At 31.3% G+C, this 21,617-nt stretch overlaps 2 protein-coding genes and 1 long non-coding RNA gene across 4 annotated transcripts in view; 1 reads left to right on the plus strand and 2 right to left on the minus strand.

Annotated features, from left to right (window-relative positions):
- The window catches only part of LOC129801827 (mucin-2), a 29,946-nt gene extending 25,419 nt beyond the window's left edge, over positions 1–4,527 (minus strand). The window contains exon 1 of the mRNA XM_055847180.1: positions 4,164–4,527. The gene's annotated coding sequence lies outside the window, so the exon portion shown is untranslated. The remainder of the gene's footprint in view (positions 1–4,163) is intronic.
- The window catches only part of LOC129801858 (uncharacterized), a 53,424-nt gene extending 32,381 nt beyond the window's left edge, over positions 1–21,043 (plus strand). Inside the window, exons 3-5 of one of the 2 annotated variants that reach the window (XR_008751737.1) lie at positions 11,117–11,210; positions 11,345–11,415; positions 20,982–21,043. This is a non-coding gene — a long non-coding RNA (uncharacterized LOC129801858). Of the gene's footprint in view, positions 1–11,116; positions 11,211–11,344; positions 11,416–11,482; positions 12,330–20,981 lie in introns of those variants that run through there. The other variant, XR_008751738.1, reaches the window with a different exon arrangement.
- Positions 15,969–21,616, minus strand: LOC129801847 (GDP-mannose 4,6 dehydratase). Its single transcript, XM_055847213.1, has 3 exons — positions 21,413–21,616; positions 20,917–21,352; positions 15,969–17,012 (listed from the first exon to the last, which is right to left on the minus strand). Exons 1-3 carry the CDS (start codon positions 21,470–21,472, stop codon positions 16,432–16,434), a joined length of 1,077 nt encoding a protein of 358 aa, XP_055703188.1. The 5' UTR covers positions 21,473–21,616; the 3' UTR covers positions 15,969–16,431.
- Position 21,617: the final 1 nt, after the last annotated feature.

The following is a 21,617-nucleotide window of genomic DNA, read 5'->3' on the forward strand; positions in this document are numbered from 1 at the left end:
AAATACACATTCCTCATTTTTTTGAGCATTGTTAACACTTCATTCAGTTTAGTAATTGAATTTTCCGCCTAGTTCAGTCGATCAAAAAAGAGTTTGTATGTAAATTGAATAATGAATGCAAAACTCTCATTAGTTAATGCTGAATTTTTCTCCCAATCATCTTGTTAGTAATATTGAGCAAAAAAATGGTAACACCATACACTTAAGTTTAAACTTCCTATTTTAATAAAGAGAGAAAATCTATTCAAGCGCTTTCTGAACACACAATGTTTATTGATTTCCCCATTGATAGTATTTGTTGTCTTGTGTGTGGATTTTTTGTGACCTCAGTGCTTAGCAAAGTAAGAAAAAAAAAGACACAAAACCCAGCTAAAAGAAGTCGCTGGGAAAATGCGGTGTCTCATTGTAATTCACTTTTGGTCTTCTATCTATTGGTTGGAGGTATAACCACCTAGGAGTAAGGAAATATAAATTCTTCTTGAATTTTTTTATGTTTTTTTTTTTCGCTGGGAGCTTAGGAATTTCTTACTGGTCACTCTGAATACATAGTACACACACGCCAGAAAAGATCTTTCAATCGAAAATGAGAGTTATTTAGGTCGTGAGTCGTTGCTGCCATGCAAAATTCACCATGGGCACCAACAGATAAAATTTGCATTTAATGGATGATTCATAAGCACTTAAGAAGTCGTTGCCAGGCATTGATTATGCTGTTAAAATTTTACTTGTAACTCAAATACACGTTTCTTCATCCCAAAGAGCTTTTGCAATGATATTCATTTCCTTCTCTGAAGAGGTATAAAGACTATCAAAATGAGGGCTTGAAATGTGATCTTATACAAAAATTTTAGCAGTTTTTTGAATATTTTTTTTTATAGATTATAGCGGTTATAGCAACACCCACTATTTTTTAACAAAAAAAGATCAGAAAATAAATTAATTAAAGGTCTTTACGCTAAGAAGAATTACCACGGTAACAGACAAGAAGAACATTTTTAAGGAGGTACTAATGTGACTCTTTTAATCGAAATGGAATGAAGATTTTTTAAAGAAATTTTAAAATATTTTCTCAAGAAGTTTGAAAAACTTGAGAAATAAATTAATGTAATAAAAGAAATTGATGTTAATTCAGTCGTAATGTCCTTGCTTGATATATTTATGGAAAATGTTAAAGAGACAAAATTCTAAAAGGCAAGAATATTGAAGGAAAAATAGAAAAAGTAAAGTCTTCAAAGATATAGAACAAAAAAAAATTATTTGATCAAGACTTATTTTAGAACTTTAAAAGTAGTGAGATTTTCACTATATAACAGTATTTTTTGTTATTCTATTCTCATTCGTTGAATTCTCCTTATAGAGATGTATTTCTACATCATTTTTTTTTTGTAAATTTTCATATTTTGCAATAATTTGAGAGTGTACAACATTAATTACCTGATACACCCCTCGAAAATCATATACTGCTCACTATATTTGAAATTCACATCATAAAGTGAGCATATCTGAATTTCGCGGGGTGTAGGGGGGATCGGGGCAGAATTATCCAGCAAATGACATTTTTCTTGGCCTATAATTTGTGACTAATAAATATTTCAAATAATCATGAGGGAGTTCATTAAATAGTCGTTTGCTCAATATTCTGTGTAAGAAAAAACTATAACACACCATTGTCTAATCTACCCCGGTCTCCCCTATAATAAATGTTCTATTAAAAATATTAAAATTCTATTGTTTTATTTTAACAATCATTTTAAATAGACTATAAGAATGGTCATAAAATTTGTTAGGTGTTGTGCACTTTATTTTTGAAAAATTTCCATTCTCAAAATTTGCCAGAAAAATAGTCAATACTTTACAAAAATGTTTTGATTGGCAGTGCAAAAAATGTGAAGAGATTGCACACTTGAGGTTTGTTTGCTCGACCGTGAAATCCAAGCCACTTGGTCAGTCATTAGCCGCATCTGAATACATTCATTGAATACAGAAAAAAAAGCTGAGGTGCACAAAAAAGCAAACCTCCATTCAATAATAGAGAAAAGAGAGAGAGAATGAAAGATGTGTAGCATTTTACTGGTATTTCTATTGCTCATCACTCTTGTTGCGGAGCAGGTGAAATTTTTCCTGCGATTGCAGCCAACTCACGGAAATGAACATAATAAAAATGTCTGATTTCAACAATCAAGAAATTCGAGCATTTACACCAAGTTCATTGCCACTCTCACATTCTCAATTTCACCGGATTTTATTTTTAGACACAGATTTTTTTGGTTAGGAAATTCTTGTAAGCCTTGTGAGAAATTACGGAAATTATCTTTGTGGAGCTTGAGTTAGGTTACCTCTTCAACGGATATTAGGCTGAGTCTTGCGTGATTTTATGTAAATGGTGGAAAATTGTAATGTTTCTTGTACTTTCTCATTTAATTTACTGAGATTTTTTTTCATTGCTTGAAATAATTATTGTAATACACATAAAGAATAATTAGTATTTAAGACATTTTAGAAAAAGAATTAAATATATTTGTGTCTTTTTCATTTGTCAAAAGAAATACGAAGAAAAAAACGTTTTTGACTTTTAGCCTTTTTTTAAATTTTTCGTCTTTGACAAATTAATTGGTTGAGTTCTATAATGCATGCTCTAATGATGCAAGTGTTTAGGGTTCAAACTTTCTTCAGGTAATTAATTTATTTTTTCATTATAAAAAGTATTCAAATCTCATCCAATACCATTAAAAATTAATATTACATGTCTAGAAATTTCCCTTGTGAGAAAACCTGTTGCCACTATGGAATGTTGCGGTGCATTATTTTGTCTTAAAAATATGGGTAACATTCAATTTTCAAAGCAGCTAGAATTATTTTATTCATACTAATTTAATCCCTTAAGTTTTTTTTAGGTTTTGGCTGTCTAAAAATGTACAGTATAATTGCTATGTAATTTATTTATTATTTCAAGAACGTGTATTTTTGAAAGTAATGCATGGTATGATACTACCCATTCTTCCCCGCCCGAATCGAGCTCTTCCTATTCTAATTACTCTTCTACTACTAGACAAATTTTCTTTAAGCGAAATATAGTTTAAGTCATTTATATTACAGTGTAATTTATTTTTGAGGTAATAACGAGACCTCTAAAATTATCACTTGAAAATAGAATTATTGATAATAATAATATTGTGACACTATAACTATAAGCACTGATGGGATTATCAGTTTCATGCCCTGTGGAATCAAATACAATAATGCTTTCTGGATGCGATTCGAAAACTTCTAGTACCAGAAAAAATTTCTGGTAACATAAAAGAGATTTGAACCTGGTACGCTTACAAAAGATAGAGCGAGTACTCTATCTCTTGTTCCATTGAATACCAAAATCAGTAGTGGTACAATGATAAGCTTTTATCATGAAATTCAAAGAAAATAGATAAAATTTTAATGTAACATAACAAGCTCTTTCATTATTATAAAAAATATGTGAATCACAATGTTCACTTTTAAACAAAGATTTTCGGGAATTACCTTACCCGTAAAATAATAGAAATTTTCTAAAATTTGCTTAAATGCTCAACTTACATATTTAACATTTTTAAATATTTTTCTGTAGCCGTTTTGCAGTTAATTATTTTTTCCAAAGATCATCGCTCTTAAATTTCATGCATGAATCGTTGTTTCTCTTGATAAATTTTTATGAAGATATCATTGGCGTTTCCGATACATTTCTTAGTTTCTAATATATAATTTATTGAAACTTAATACATATTTATTAAAATGTGAGGAAATGAGAAAAGGAATTTGAATAATGCAGTTTTGTACAGTCAAATGAATTTAAATATTTTACATATATAATTCAATTTTATCAGTATTTTTTGATATATATTGTATTTTAGAACGTTTCTTTTTTATTATTCCCCAAATTTTTTTCTAGCCAAAATCTCTTTTCTTTGCTCTAAATTGTACAATCAAATTTTACTTTCACGCTTCGTCTTGATATTATCATTTAAATGGGAATTCGTGTGAATAACTTTTCGCACATATGTTTGGAGACAGTCACTTAAATTAATTAGCACACTAACCTCTATTGATAATTGTCTTGAGAGGAAATTATTCCGAAAGGTATAATAGAGGTGTGAAAAAGTGAAAGATATAGAGAAAATACTTCAACTCACTTTGCTTTTGATCACGACTGACGATTTGTCTCTTTAATATTGATGGGCAGAAGTACAACTAGAAAAATCACACACTTTTCTCTTTTAACTGATATATCCACCAAAAGGCATCATTTTTATCCAAAAAATTCCTCAAAAGATTTCCCAAAGGGGTCTGTATATTTCCTCTTAAGGACACTTGTCTGAGGAAATGGATGATCACTTTTGCAAAAAAATAATGCACAGAAAAATAATGTAAAAAAATTGTTCACAAGATCGATAAATCACTGGTGAATTAACTTTTCAGTAGAGCCTTCTTTTTTCAGTGAAAGATGGAGAGAAAATTGTGAATAGGTTGACGCGAGTCCACGACTCTGGTTGAACTGAAAAAGTGATGGTGATCGCTCTCAAGAAAGACCCTCGCGGCTTCATTCCACTCTTTTGGCTTCTTTCTCCATGTATTCACGTTGGTGCAACCTGCAATCAACGGAGGAAGTCTCGGTGGCGGGGAGTTCATTACTTTTCTTCGCACAATCCACACACAATCTTATGATTGATCTTACAAGATATTCTTGCACCAGACAATTTCCAAATGACAATTGTCAAAGAGGGACTCCCCTCGGTTATGTTTTATTTATTTTAAATTTATTCAGACAAAGAGATTACTGAAAGAAGTTTTTCTAACAATAGCGAATATTCAATGAAGATTTTGCATACATTTGGTTTTGGTGACGGATATTCTGAAGGCACTCCTTTTCACGCAGATTTGCTCTCGAAAACATTTATTGAATCTTGGGATTAGATTTCAAGGTAATATCAAGAGATTGCTAAATTAATACTTAACGAAAAAAAAAACAATTAGAAGGCAGTTTAAGCTTATAGAAGCTGATATTTTTTCACGCAATCTCGGGGTGCTTTTTAGCGAGTTTAACATCTGGAATGGGTACAAATTTGACAATCAGAGAAATTTTAAAGGTAACGTAAAAATCAAGCTTATATCTGTTACTGTTCTCTCTTCAGGCATTTTTGTACTGTGAAGAAGAATATAAATGGACAAATGGGAAAATGATTTTCAGCGGATATCACATTTTTTTATCCATGAATGCAAAGTTTGGGTTCAATTGAACAACGTTGTGTTTCATTTTAGACGACAATAGCTGAGATTGTAAAGAATCTCAATCGAAATATATATATATATATATATAAAAACTTGTTTATTTTTTTTAATTGAATCATATTTATTGCCACTCAAACGCTTAAGCAAAATTTGTTTCATGAAATATTTCACAAATTTTCCTCAATCTTCTTGTCAAGCTTCAAACATTCTCTCAACATTAAGTCACTAAAACCCGTTCTAAACTATTCAAGGATGTTTTTCATTGGCGTTTGCTCTCATTTCATGATTATAATAAAATCGTACCTCCTTCTCTTTGACTTGAAACATGGAAAGAATATCCATTAAAATTTCTGACATGAATTATCAGCCCAGGTGACTCACTAATTGAATAACAAACCAAATAGATTTATTGATCATTATTGAGCCAAATGATTAGGAAAGTTGGTAGTAAGCTCAAAAGCATCCATCCAAGTGTCTCAAGCTCAAAGAGAATGGAACTTATTTTAATTAAGATAATTGCTGTTGTCTGAATTCCCATGCTTTCTGACAAGATGGATATCTTATACTGGAAAATTTGTCTGAATATATTACATTTTTCTTGCTCACAGCTTTGGTCAACGAAATATTGTAACATATTTTCGAAAAATGCTAAGCTAACATTTCGTTTAGACAAAGTGGAAAGATTCAGTATCGGAAGATCATTGAAACATGTTGTGACACTTTTGACTAACGATCGTAATCCCTGTGAGAGATAACTTGGAAAGTAAAAGTTTCTGTGATGCTAGATTGCTCCATTTTGAATTTAAAGAAAAGTCTTATATGTAATCTCTTTTTCATGATAAATCCCAAAGTCAATTGATTAAGGAAGGTGCAAAAAGTGATACACAAACTCGGGGACGTTCAAACGCAATTGAATTTAAACTTTCACTTGTTTTTGGTATTAAATTTCATTGGTACTTCTCTCCACTTCCCCCTTTATTTTATATTATTTATATTAGTCGTTACTTTATGAAATTTATAGATCATGTTTCCTTCCTTAGACAACCCATAAGATTCACTTTTATAATCTTTCAATCGTGTGTCTGTGTTTTTTTTTTCGTCATTTCTGTGGGGTTTTTATTATGTAAAAAAGAGCAAATATACTGCTGTACAAAAAAAGTTACGACGTTGTACATAAAATAAACTCGAGTTTGTATTTTACACTAAAATATCCACCTTTAAATGTGTCATCTACAATAAAATGTTTACTTTCATCACTCTTGGAACTTGAAACAATTGCAAATTTAGCGATCCGAGTGACAAAATACGCACTTTTTCTTGTAGCTATTTTCCCGCCAAAATGATGAGACATAACATTTGAGTCCATTATGTTAGTGAGTCAATTCAGTGGTGTATGCATTGAGATTACATTCTGTTCAATTATGCAAGATTTTTATTTTTTACAAGAAGTGTAACTTCAAAAGTATAGCTGGTGAAAAATGAAAAGATGAGTTTGCTATTGTAGGGAGAAGGAGAAAAAAGACAAGTGAAAATGAATAGGAATTACTAAAAGAAGACTTTTGTAAAAGTATAAACATGAAATGTGACATGAATTTTGCAATATATGTAGCATGTTTGTCTAGTAAGAATATAGAAATATGCATTTGCGGGAGGATTATTAACTTGACTATTAATAAATTTTTCTGTGGTAAATAAAAATGACTTGATAAATTAGCTAAGATTACTAATATTCTTCTCACCTACTTTAATGAATAAACATGTCATATCATGTGGAACCAAGCTTAAATTACTATTATTTGTAAAAAAAAACATAAATATATAAAATATCCATTAAAATTCTAAATAAATTTAACCTTTCTGTAAACATCATAATTAAACTTATGATTTATAAATTTATATAGCTTTTAGAAAATTTTCTGTGAAATTAGAAACTTATTATTTAATTATACTCGAACTCCACTAATTTTTGAAAAATGTAAAATTTCCAACCTTTTATTAACTGGGTCTCATCCTTTAAAGTAATTTTGTGAAAAACAACATAGCGAGTTTGTTCATCTGCCCATTATCAGAACACTGATAAAAATATGAGGATCAAATTGACCCAAATTTGATCCTTTTGCAAAGGATTGATCAGATTGACATGTCCTATTGATAAATGGCATTCAAAATATGAAATTTGATCCATCCTCTGCAAAAGGATCAAATTTGGATCAATTTGATCCTTTTATTTTTACTAGTGAACTAATTCATAAACTATTCTATTTTTTTTTATATTTTGAAAGGCTCCCAAAGTATTTCTTACATTTACACAAATGACTTAAGTTTATACCCTCTACTAGTTTTTAAGATCGAAAATGAATGAGAGCTTCAAAACTTGAGAGTCAGGAAAAATCATTTTGTAAGTATTAAGAGGAAAATAAAATTTTAGATGTCATTTGGAAAAAAAATTATGAAATTTATGCACTTCATCGGTTCGTAATGGTTGTGAACCAGCAAACAAAACTTTGGATGGCGGAAGTTTCGTACGATTTTATTTTTTATTATATTCCTTAACTAATTTGACACGATACATTGTCCTTTCTGGAAGGTATATATATGTGTAAGTATCAACTAGCTATTAAAATTATTATTATTAATCGTATCGAGATATTTTGTATTACAAGGTAATCATTTTGCAACCGCATATGTCATATCCCATATTGGAAAAATCTGTAAAGCCCATTGTAGACCGTTCAGGAGCGCCTTCCCTTGATGCTAATGCTTTTTTTCCATGCTTACAGAGTTGTTGGCGAAGGCGGTGCATTATTATTAGAATTGTCTTAGTCAGACATTCAGATCTTTGCATCGGGTAGGACTCGTACTCACAACTTAAGCCGGGGAATAATCTATCCGCCTAAGAGCCAACGCTCTTGCCTATTGCGCCACTGATTCCCCGCTATTAAAATATACTTCATGTATTGCAATGGAAAAAATCATTAGGTACATGAAAGATAGGAAAAAAAACAAGGTTTGAAAAACTCAATTCATTATTTTGACGATTTTGACCATAGATTTTTTTCGAATTCTAAAAATTAATTAATCTTACTAAACGCTAACTACTCACTAGTCTACTTACTAAGCATACTTACGACTTAAGCCAAAAGACGGCTTAACGTAATTATAATCAAAATAATAATTTGACTAAATTTATATCAATTTTCCACTAACTAAACCGTTTCTCAGCTTAAGCCGAGGTACGAATTAGTCAGGAACTTATGAAAAAGTCATCTTATCATTATTTTAATTATAATTACGTTAAGCCGTCTCTTGGATTAAGTCGTAAGTGTGTCATGGGCATAATAATCTTTAACTCTTTCGCGTCTTTAGGGTCATATATGACCCGGGGAAAAAAGTTTCTTTTTGGCTATTTACATTTATTGAAATCTAACTGGAGTCTTGAGAAAATGAGCCAAGAATCTTACATCCTTCTATTATGATGTCGTGCACGAACAGATAGATTTCAATTAATGTAAATACCCAAAAAAAACTTTTTTCCCCGAGTCATGACATTACCCTAAAGACGCGAAAGAGTTAATAGAAGCAGAGATACCACCTAAGAGACTGATGCATACTGAATATCACTTTTTCAATAATTTATCTAACAAAAACTTATTAAAAACTGCTCATAATAGTAATCAATATTATATTTATTTTCCTCGATCAAACTCTTTTACTTCTGAAACATATTTTTATTGAAAACATAAAAAAAGTCCAATATAGTTACATTTTTCTCAGAATGAATATCCTCTTGTACAGTCAGTACAAAGGCACGCTTCTATGATGAATTGTTTTAATACAAAATTGGTCAATTATTGTCATAGCAAAAAAAATGATTAAAACGAATGGTAATAAAAATCTCACCTTCTGCCTGTTGAGTAAGTTTAAAAAAGGAGGACCCCCTTGGGCATTATCATAGAGCAACTGGTGGACAGATATCTTTGCCAGAGTATATTGTAAAGTTATAAATTGAATTCTCGACACACCCATTTTAGTGCTCCCAAAGTGGCGGGTGAAGAAATTATCTTGGGCACTTTCTCTGCCTTCGAGGACGGGTTTTCGGCTCCTCGGAACACTCTCTCCATCTTATTCATCCACTTCACTTTTATTCCGCCCAACAAATTTTTCATCTCTTGTACCTTGACACTGTCTCGAGGCCGTAAAAACAGATATATGTTTATATATATGCGCTTTTGGCTACCTGCTCTTGCCACTGACCTTAAGATATGATATTTTGTCCATAGTGCTGAATCACCGTACTAAATTCTCGCGCTCAAAAATTCACGGGTATTAAAATATTGCATTTTTGCAAGAAGAAAGTTGGGTGAGAATACAACAAAAAATGCATAAAGTCTTTTTAAAACATGTTATGAGAGTTTTAGGATATTATGCCCTTTCACCGTTCAACTTGGTGGAATTTTATTGCATTTGCATAAAACTTTTTTTTCTTTGTCATATGGAGGGATGGTTATCCGTCCACTTAAATTTATGATACTCCATTTATTGCTCTACTAATAATCATGTAATTCTTCGATATTTTGGAAAAAAAAATCATCCAATCAACTATAATTGTGCCGATTTAATTTTCCATAAAGATTATAGCTCTATTTCACATTTTTCTGGTGGCCAAACCTTCCGAGTTATATAAAAATCATGTTTTATTTTCTTGATCGATTTCAAATATTTTATATTCATTTTTTCCCACCTTTATTTCGGCGCGAAAGATGTTGTGGGCATTTCCTCGTAATTTTTCACATCAGAAGTGCTGAAAAAAATTTACGTAACAGCTCTTAAAAATTTCTTTTGATTTGCATATCTGCACATTTTATGAGAAATTTTAGTGTTTATTTTCTTGCGGTACGATATAAAAGTCACCATATTATGTGTTTCTTATATTTATTTGATAGCAATTCACAATAAAACCAGCGAAAAAAGTGCTTGACTTTCTGTGGTGAAGTATTTCTTTTATCATGTGAAATTATGATGCATCTTCATGATCTTTTTGCAATGATTGAATCCACACAACCACAGAGAGTTTCCCTTTCGAATACCAATTGACCTCTTTTATCCACCTCACCTTCCGGAACTCTCAACCAACGCAAAAGTCTCCAACTACCGCAAAAGCTTTTTCGTTATATACCTTCCATCAGAGACATTCTCTGCTTCTTTTTTCGAAGGCTTTTCTTCTTTCATCAATTGCTGTATTAATCAATAAAATGGATATTTTTTATATTCTTCAGAGGGGCCCTCTGAAATGAAAAAAAAAGTTGTATATATGTGTTTTATGAGAATTTGGGCCATGATGTCTGTACATTTCTTTTTTGTTTTGTAGTTTTTTTTCTTAATGAAGAAGAAAAAATTTTCAATGTCTACAATTTGTATTGTCTTCTGTTTGCCAATTCTCTTTCTCTTTCTCGCTCTTAAAGTTTTTATTTGTAGCGTGAAAGGCAGCATAGTTTGGTATTGTTTTGGTGAATAGAGAGAGGAAATCTGGCGTGAAAATGCTGTGGAAATTTTAAGGAAGCTGTATTTTATTTATAGGAACCCCCTCCTAATTTGGGTAGTTTCGCAGGAATTTTTTATGAGAAAAATTTCTCTAGTTCCATGTTCCATCTTAAACCTTTGAAAACTGAATTTTAAAATCTTACTTAGCAAGTATTTCCAATCAGTTTCAGAAATTAGCTAATAAGTAATAGATCTATTGGATTGATTAGAACATAATATAATATGGCACAATTATTTTTCTATCATATCATCATATGACATAAAAAAATATATATTGTTTTCTAATGGTATTAATTATACTTCTCTTTTTTCTTAGGTGATGATACAGTTTAACCAGAAAAATAGCAGACTGATCCCTCTTCGAGCTTGAACATTATAAAAAGTAAGCCCTTTTGGATATGTAATTCAAGGTACGTACACAGAAGTTTTTAACGTAGGATTCATTTCTTAAACTTTTTTCTTTTCTTCACGGGATAAGCTACTTTAATAATAGATAATATTTGATATAATATAGATTACCTTTATCCACTATTCCCCAATATAGTGTGCCGGGGTACTCTACTGCTACCATTATTGTCTAAAGGCTGAAACAGGATCAGATGAATGAAATAAAAAGTAAGTTCTTGGAGTTTTTAATATACGTATATTATGTATAAATTTAATTTTAATTTTAATTGTATAGAGTAATCTGGAGCAGATTAGGTGTAAAGCAAATTTATTAAGTTAGGATAAGGGAAAACGCTACCTTTAGACAACTCAAGCTTCGAACAACTCATTTTTCACAATATGTTTTTTTTTTTAAATTAATTTCACCCATTTCTAATATTATATAGCTGTCTAATGCCTGAAATTTGCAGAAAAGAGCCATGGGTCAAACTAAGGAGTTACGTGGGTTAAAAAAGAACTCAAAACCCTATATTTTCTTTATTTTTTTTTAAGTAATAAATTTTGATTTTTATTCAAGCACTTAAGCATGGTACAACGTTTTATCTATTTTTTCTAAAACTGTCATTTTCAAATTTTAAAATTTCAGTCACAGACAGTTTTCACAGACATAGACAATTTTCGAAAAAGACATTACTTTTTGAAAAAATATGTCGAGGAAATATGCTCTTTTTTAGTCTTTCTAACCCACGTAAACTTCTTAAGAATATAGAAAAAAATATTCCGTTGTCCGAACCTTGAATCTTCCGAAGGTAGAGTGCTTTCCTTTACTAATGTTAAGATATCCCATAGCAAAATGTCATTGGAATTGCTTTCTGAAGAAAAACTATTATATACTGTTTTCCTAAACTTAATATATAGCTCATGAAATTGTGAAAAATCATATGACAATTTTCTGAACTTTCAGAAGGATAAAAAGTTGAGGTAGAGGTACGTGAGGCTAGCCCAACCCTCTTCTTCTCGTAAATTATGATTAGTGAATATTTTTAACTTTCAAATAAACACTCTCAGTTTAAGAATTAAGTACAACATTTTCTTCTGAGTACCTACATAAGGATAGATCGATAAATCTCACTTGAAGTTTATGTCTCAAAAAAGCCGAACATAGTAACAAAATATTTTTAAAACGAAATTACACAAAATATTAATGTTACGTTATACAGTTTTGCTTTTCAAATTATTCCAAATTTACTTTTTGTAGACTTATGAAAGATTAATCGAAAAGTTTATTAAATATACGTGAGTGATGTTTCTCAATGTATTTTTTCTTACAATGTGCAAGCATTAGCGAAAAATTGATAAAATAGGCAACTCTTTGATTTCCCAGTATTGATTTGTGCCGCCGAAGTAACAAAAAAGAGTTTGCAATAAAATAATTAATTTTATGCGAGAAAAAGCAAACGAATTGAATTATTGACGGTTAATACCATTGAAAATTCACTTAAGATTTAATCACTTTTCATATTGATGGAAGAAATTGCACACACAGAGATAAATAGGATGGAAAAGAAGAAGGGAAAAGTCGAAGAGGAAGCTCACATCTCTTTTCAATAACGAAACCAATAAATGCCAATAAAATGATGTAGATGAAGAACATTTTTTCATAGCTGAAGTGTAAAGTGAATATCATGCTCAACATTTCAGCGAATTTCTTTCATGCACATCCAAAAGCAATTAAAAGTACATTTGTGGAATCACTGGGTGAAAAAGAGAACTGTGCAAATTATCTTTTTTTCGGGTATGTCAATTTAAATTTTGTGCAAAATTGATATGCAAGAGAGTTGAATTTCGCGAAATGAATATTTCTTCATAAATTAAGCGCAATATTTCAAAATTCATTTCACTTACTTTTAGCATTTATTTTATACAAAAATTTTCAAATCACGGCGTATTTCGAGCTGTTTTTTGGCTTTCTGAGAGGAAATAAACGAAAGATTTCAATGCGTCAGACGACGAACTCCATTGAAATTGCATTATTATTTACTCTCAGTTCAATCTTCTCGTTATAACCGAGCCACACGCACAAGTTTTTGGAATGTTTCCCCTCTTAAACAATTGTCCGTCGACCTCAATTTTTAAATCGCCTTGTTGTTTGCAGTGTATCTTCTCATGAGCAAAAAAAAAATCAAGCGAAAAAATGCGCATTTTTGCTTTCATGTGACACAATTTGATCGGATTGAAAAAATTGATTTTGTCGTTGTTGGCAAGCAAAAGTGCCATAAGAAATGAAAGTGTAAATAAGTTAGTGCGTTGTGAAAAAACTACCAATTGCAGCCGTGACATTGATAGAGCCTAATTATCAACTTTGTGGTAAAAATTACCCACGATTGCCTATTCATCAATTTCTTTTTTCACTTCTTTCGTTTCTTCTATGTTCCGCCTTCCGTAAACTCCCGCGCGATTTTATTGTTTCTTAGTGGTTGAGATTAACTGGGAGAAATATTCAGAAAAACTCTCACTTGACATTTTCACTGATACTGCTTCTTATTGACTCAGTTCTCAGACTTTTTTTTTATTCCCAAATTACCACTTCTTTTTTCCCTTACATGAGAATAAAATGCAGTTTTATTGCCATAAAATGCATTTAAGATTTTTTATACTACTAAAAACTTGCTAATTGTAAGAGCAATAACTTCTATTGAGGTCTCTTCTTATATTTTTGATAACCATTTATCTAACGGCCTCTACCACACTAGAAAAATTGATGTCCATATTCAACATCAATGTCCATATTCTATAGTCAAGGTGGACATTTTGTCCTGAAATTTGTTTTTTTTTTTTTGAAGGATTTTCAGATTTCCAACTTGGTTGCATCGAACTTAATCATTAGTAAATCGGTAATGTTAATGACCCGTAAATGATATATCTTCCTCGGATTTACTTTTTTATTGGTCCATATACTTGTTACTTATGCTAAAATATTCTAAAATGTGCTTTTCTTAAACAATTTTTTAAACTATGCGAAAAGTTAATACACGGAGAACCCTTTCTCGTGAGCTCGAGCACTCTGCATAGCTGGGACGCTTTACGATCTATTTTTTTTTTCCCAAAGCTGAGTAATATCTAGTTCTCTTGAATACTGTGGAGCAATTTAGAGCAGAAAGTTATGCTTATTTGATGGTCAATAAATCATTATCTTTCTCACCGAAAACTGAAAGTTTTCAAATTTATAAAGTAAAGTTATGAAGTAACAGAATTGATCCATCGTTTTCATATTTCATATAAACTATTTGATTGATAAAGATTTTCAAACACTGTTTCTTGATTAATGTTCTATTACAAAAACCCTTTTACAATTAAAAAACTTTAAGTTATTTTCCAAAATACAGTGCGACTCCAGGAGTGACAATTATTTTTTTATTATTATTAAATTAACAATATTATATATTCCCATCATGATCTTTTCAAACTTGAAATGGGTCTTTTTTGTGTACCAACATAGAACTTTTAACTTAAAAAAATATGTAGAGACAGAGCGAGAAATTTCAAATATTATTTTTTTAATTTATTTTTATTGTTAACCACGGAAATATATCGTTTTCAATTTATTAGTTTCGCAAAAATATTTTTTTTATTCTAAATAAGTTCAGCTGTAATTTTATTTGACTTATAATACTTTCTGTAATAAATACAAAATTGTTTTGCTTCTTTTATTGAGCTTATGATCATATTGTAATGAGTTTAGGGGCTTCCTTAATTTGAAAGTGAATAATATTTCGAAAAGATTTACAAGAATTATGATTCAGTTCATGATTATGAAAAGATTTATGATTCAGTTATCATGTTCTAAAGATGATGTTACTTAGGATATCGATTTTGATTAGTTTAAAAGGCTAGCGAATAGTTTAGATCTAGCCGAAAGAGAATTTTTCGCCTAAATACAGCAATAAATGCTAATAAACTGTGAGTGGAATCCGGATTTGATAGTCCTACCACTGAATCACGTCTAGATACGTAGTCTGATCTCTGTGATATGGCCTACGTTATGTTTTGCAGCCATTTTGTTGGACAAAAATCCGTTATTGATACACTTTTTCATATAAGAGCGTATTTTACTCAAATATACCAGTACTTAGGTTGTAAGTGAAAAAATTCCGGAAATGTTCATGCAAAATGCATTAATAACAGCCGGAAGTCATTATATTAAATTCATTTTTATGTAAATAGTTCATAAAATAAAATTTTAAAACAAAAAGTAGCGTTTGGGTACAAGTGACAAAATTGTACCAATGCATCCTTTTTTTAGAAGGCTCTACAAAAATATTAGTCCTTCTCCTAAAAAATTCTAATAAGGCACAATTTGTAGCTTTATAATAAAGCTCTCTAAGAAAAAAAGTTTCAGTCAAAATATAAATTTGATCTTGAGATATTGAATCCTTTATAGAGATATTTGAAATATTGGTACAATTTTGTCTGACACTGTAGTCCTCGTCGATCCGATTACTATGTCCTACTGGCTAGATTAAGTGCTAGAATTAAAGAAAAGCCTAGAAACAGCAAGATGCCAATGTCACTCCCGGAGGTCAAAATTATCCTCTCTACGGTATCAATAATTTATACTAAATTTGCTAAAATTTTTCTTTAAATTTATAGATGATAGCTGTACATACTAGAGCCACTATAGAGTGATTTCTTTAAAATGCTTGGCCATCTCGGAATTTAAAATCGTTTTCTCTCAGTTTTATCGTTAGTAAACATATTTTTTTAAATAAATAAAATAAACATTTTGTTTGATTTTCGTGTTAAAATGCTCTTTATTTCGTCAAAATACAATTTGTATAAAAAATTAAAGTATCTTTCCAGGAATGATACATAAGGTCAACAAACTCGATCATTTGATAAGAAATTAATCTATTACACAATATCCCCCTCAAAACTCATGTAATTTCTTTATTGAAAAATGTTGCAATCTCACCAATTTATCTTCCTGAAATCTTCCACTTTTGACACTATAATTGTACTGTGGCAATTGCTTAATTTTCTCACTTATCTCTGGGTTTTTGTTGCGTCGAATTGTGCTAGGAAAAAAATAGTGGCCACGGTGAAATTAATCACGATGAGAAAGAAGAAAATGGTCAGATACCCAGAGGAGGATTAATGTTTTTGAGAGATATATACTCCCGGAAAGTTGTTTCTTTTTGGTGTTTAATGGGAGATTAAGATCTTCCGGAATGCTTTTGTATACTTCTAAGCGATGGGATTTTTTCGCATCAGCTCAATGTCAGAGTCCATCATATCCTTAACGAGCTCATGAAAAGTAACCTTTGGACTCCAGCCGAGCTCAGCTCTGGCTTTTGAGGCATCTCCCAACAGAATATCCACTTCAGTTGGTCTAAAATACTTGGGATGTACTTTAACACGAACGATTTCACTACCTTTTTCTACGCCAACTTCCTCAAGTCCACTACCTCTCCACTCAATTTCCCGACCAATATAGGCAAAGGATGCTTCAACAAATTCCCGGACGCTTCTCGACTGTCCAGTTGCAATTACGTAATCCTGGGGCGTTTCACGCTGCAACATAAGCCACATCGCTTCTACGTAGTCTTTAGCATGTCCCCAGTCACGTCGGGAATCGAGATTGCCGAGTTCAAAATTTTCCATTTGACCCAAAGAGATCTTGGCTACAGATCGGGTAATCTTACGCGTGACAAAGTTTTCTCCTCGACGTGGAGACTCATGATTGAAGAGGATCCCATTACAGGCAAACATTCCATAGGCTTCCCGGTAGTTCACAACGATCCAAAATCCATACATTTTAGCACAGGCTGAAAGGAAGAGTTCCATAAGGAACATATGCTTTTTACCACGATTATATTTTAATGATCGATATGATAATGATTAAAGAGTATTGTAACGTCATGGAAATGTTCTAGGGCAGGTTGTTTATTTGTGAACTTGATTTTGCTTCTCAATAATGATCATATTTTAGTAAAATTTTAAGAATCCAAAGTTTTAAAGAGAATTGCATCCTAGCTTTGGTTTTCAGTTTGTTTAATACCGGCCTAGAAACCAAAACGTAAGATATTGATTTTTTTTATCTCTTATATGACGTCTATATACTAAATTTATAAATCCAATTTTATAAATCCAATTTCAAAGTCCAATTTCAATTTCAAGTCACTTGTTATGGTATGAGTCATTACATAGATTTTAATTTCTAAGATATCGTCGGTTTCATTGACCGTTTTCTGCATTTGGTGCAAGTTACAATACAAACGTTGCCTCTTATATGAAATTCTGACACAAAAGAAATGCAGATAATGACAGCGGACAATGCAACCGACGATATCTTAAGATGAAAATTCTTAAGAAATAAGTAGAATTATTTTATAAAACTCATGACATCTTAATAGCAATAGTCTATTGGTATCTACACTGAGAGAAATCCGAAAAAGTTAAAATAACATTCCGGAAATGTTAATTTTATCCTGCAGTATTAATCCGAAATCGGTGTAAATATTACCCTTTTTATGTGTATTGAGGGTTAAAGTTACCCTTTTCATGTTGATTTTACCCTTAAAAAGGTGTAAAATTAACATTAAAAAATGTTGATATATTTTTACACATAAAAAGTGTTAGTTATGAGGAAAAAAGTTAATCGCACCCTCTTTTTTTTCTCAAGTGTAAGAATGATTTGTAGAATTTAACTCAAGCAAACCATATTTCCATCACTTTATGTTCCGAGAAACTTTCCAAATTTTTCACATTCTCCTTCTTCCGAGGCCTGCAAAAAATACTGCGAAAATCCACGAAAAATCATGAAAAATTCCACGGCCCGTGCCGTCTCTCGGCTTAAGTCGTAAGTGTGTCCAGCACATAACTTCGCTAAATTCTTACCAGACAGAATTTTCCGAGAAAATGACTTAGTTACTGATTTTATTAAGAGGATTAAGGGCAAATGATCTACACGATTATGAAAAACCACTAAAATTGTTTATTATTTAGGATTTCAAGACATTCGAGAACTGGGCTAAACCGTCATCTTGAAACCCGTATTACGGTAACCCTTTCCCAATCCTTAAGAAACCTTTCAGAGAATATTTTATATTAGGATATCTCAGAATCTTGACGTGATGAACAATAACTGTCTTCAAATGATACATTTAGGAGATATCACGGAATATGAAAGTACTCTTGGATTTATATGCCACAAAAAAGTTTATATTTTGTTGCATTATGTATTAAAATCCGTATTAAGAGATAAAGTGGACAATCGTTACATTTTGAAATATTATTGATTTTAAGATTGCCTTGAATCACATTTAATTGATTTACAGTCCGGTTAAAAGGTCTTTTTAGGGCCCATTTCTCCCATATTACAACTGTAGTGGATGGCTTTCTAGCTCAATAAAAGTTTAATCGCTAAAGATTATTGTTATTGAACAAACATAAAATGGTTCATAAAAAATTTACTAAATTAGAACTATTGTTAAGGTGATTAATAGATTATGTTGCTTGAAATTGCGTATCCCTTTACTTACACTTTTGAAAGTTTCTTATATTGTTTTCTTTTGGTGCATGTGGATTTAGTTTTGATAAAACAGGTTTATAAGCTTCTATGAGCTTATGGGACTTGTGATTTCTTGCCGTGAATTAGGTTTATTTTGAAAACTTGATATATTTTTTTAAGTGAATAAAATCTTATACAAATATCTTTTACGAAAAATCAAGAATTGTTCAAAATAAAAAAAAAATACAATTAAAGTTATTTTTTATGGGTGGGGTAGCTTCACGCGTGCATTGCTTTCAAAAATACTCATTTCTGTGACAATATAATATAAATATCTAGGAACTATGCAGTACATTTTCAAATAGTTAATAGAGGAATGTACTCTCCCTTCAAACGTTCATGCTTTCGAATAATGTGAATTTTCTTTTATTTTTTCTAAGACACTTTCACATTTATATTAAATATTAGTTAATTTATTATCAGTTATTGATAAATATGTAATAATTATGTGTTAAGTGAAACCGCAACGAAAGGCTTCGAAAACCTTGTTGAGTTGCTCTTGAGTGTAGGATTTATTTTTATTCCTGGTCTTATCTCTTATCTTATCTGAGACAATAAGAAAATCTCTCCAAAAAATCATATTTGCGGTGTTTTCAATTGAAACATTTGCAGACACTTCAGAAAAACTCTTTTTGTTCACGAAATAGGTACAGTATACTCTCTCAAATTCGGGCATATGGGACCGAAATGTCAGCCGAATTAGACAGAAATTCGGGCGACAAACTTTTTGAAATGCAACGATTTTTTATTCATGTGCATATAGATATTGAGTTTACACACTCATATATAACGTAAATTGCTTTAAAATCCCTCAATAATGCAAAATCACATCAAAACTAAGACAAACCATGCCAAATTTGAGCATATTTGATTCATTTGATAAACATAATCAAACTTGAAAAATGACAACAAACTTTTTTGAAATGTAACCGCTGCCCGAATTAAAAAGTAGCCCGATCTTAAAAGAACCGAATTAGCGAGAGTCTACTGTATAATTATTTCATTTGAAAACTTCACGTACCGTTAACAATAAAGATCAGCACTTAATTTAACTAAAATTATCCAGAAATATGACGTAAATGTTAAACAAAACGAATAAACAACAGTCATCTCATTGTGTTTTTCATTGGAAAACATGGTCGATCGATGAAAAATTCGATGGTGAAAAGGTACACTTTTAATTTTTCGCAGAAATGAACAAAATAAAATTTGTGAATATGAATGGATTTTCGCTTTATTTGGAGCAAAATTAACTAAAAAATGAAACTGAAGTATAGAAAATATATAAATATAGTAATTTAGTACTGTATTTATCATGAAAACAAAGACGTTTCCATTTGGAGTAGCGAAAAGTTTCCACTTGGAACTGGTTTTGAATTAGCTTAATTTACCCTAGATGAATAAATTTTCTATGAAAATATGTCCTCTAGGTATTTTTTCAAATTTACGGAAGCCCGTAATGAAGCGAATCAAAATATGATAATACCCAATGTCTGGTACTATTTGCCCCAGCATTTTTGAGATTAGTTACAAAATTACCTTTTAGAAATTGGCTCGATAAACGTATTTCCTTACAAAATAAAGGAATATTACTTTCACAAAGTTGTAGAGCGGTAAATTTCCTATAAAACTGCGCTAATGAGAAATTTTTGAAGCGCTCGAGTAGCTTGTAAAAAAAAATAAAATATCCGTTTTGTGACTTTTTGCCCCAATCTCCCCTATACTGAATTTGTATATCAATTTAACCCTTTAAGGACCCAAAAATGAATTTTTTCCAACGGCCTTCTAAAGTAGTATTTTGCTCTAAAAAGTTAGAAAAAATGATTTGTCTTGACCCTCAATTTTTGACCTTCTCGTCCTTAAAGGGTTAACTCTTTCCGGACCACAGCATATGCTGCAAGCCAAATTCACAATTTTTAATCAAAAATATCTAAGCTCAGGAATTAATTGAGGTCCAACAAAAAATATCTCACATTTGGACATCCTTATAGTTTGTAATCATCCACAAGAATCGGATTTATATCAGTTCTGAATAATTAAAAAACATTGTTTTTCACTGAATATTTATATGCTGCTTTGGGTACTCAGAGTCCCAAAAGAGACGAAAGAGTTAAGGGGAAAAGATGCCTGAAAAGTTAATATAACTAGTTGTTTCTTACCATAAGGTGATCTTGGATAGAACGGAGTCTTCTCATTCTGAGGTGTCTCTACTACTTTTCCATAGAGCTCTGACGTGGATGCTTGATAGAACTTAACTGCCTTCTCGAGTCCACAAGTCCGGATGGCGTCTAACAGTCTCAGAGTTCCAACTGCATCAACTTCAGCAGTATATTCCGAGAGGTCAAAGGACACTTTAACATGAGACTGTGCTGCCAGATTGTAGATCTCTGTAGGACGCACCTTCTGAATGATCTTAACAAGGCTACTGCTGTCCGTCATGTCTCCATAGTGGAGCTTCATCCGGCCCCCAGTATGAGCCTGAGGATTAGCATAAAGATGCTCAATTCGACCGGTATTGAAGGTACTGGCACGCCTAATGATACCATGAACCTCATATCCACGCTCTAGAAGGAATTCGGCCAGGTAAGAACCGTCCTAGAATGAGAATTTATTTATGAAATTTGCCTAAAAATTTTCAACCTTTCATAAACACACCTGCCCAGTTATTCCAGTTATTAGAGCACTTTTGCGCATATCACCACTTTCAACCGACATTGTTTCTGTATCTGGAAGTTATATTCTATCTATCAACGTGGTTCACCTATTTATTCTTTCTATTTTTGCCCCAAATTTTCACGTTTTGTTTTTGAACAAATATTAGTATTTTTGTGACAATTTTGCCGAAGAGTAAACAAACCTG

The sequence above is a fragment of the Phlebotomus papatasi genome, chromosome 2 (genome assembly GCF_024763615.1).
Source record: "Phlebotomus papatasi isolate M1 chromosome 2, Ppap_2.1, whole genome shotgun sequence".
In the NCBI taxonomy this organism is placed as follows: domain Eukaryota; kingdom Metazoa; phylum Arthropoda; class Insecta; order Diptera; family Psychodidae; genus Phlebotomus; species Phlebotomus papatasi.

Excerpts from the sequence above, each read along its gene's own strand:
- LOC129801847 (XM_055847213.1), bottom strand. The coding sequence starts at position 21,472 with ATGTCGGTTGAAAGTGGTGATATGCGCAAAAGTGCTCTAATAACTGGA. Across the intron at positions 21,353-21,412 it reads TAACTGGAATAACTGGGCAG|GACGGTTCTTACCTGGCCGA; the intron begins GTGTGTTTATGA and ends TTCTCATTCTAG. Across the intron at positions 17,013-20,916 it reads CTATCCAAGATCACCTTATG|CCTGTGCTAAAATGTATGGA; the intron begins GTAAGAAACAAC and ends TCTTCCTTTCAG.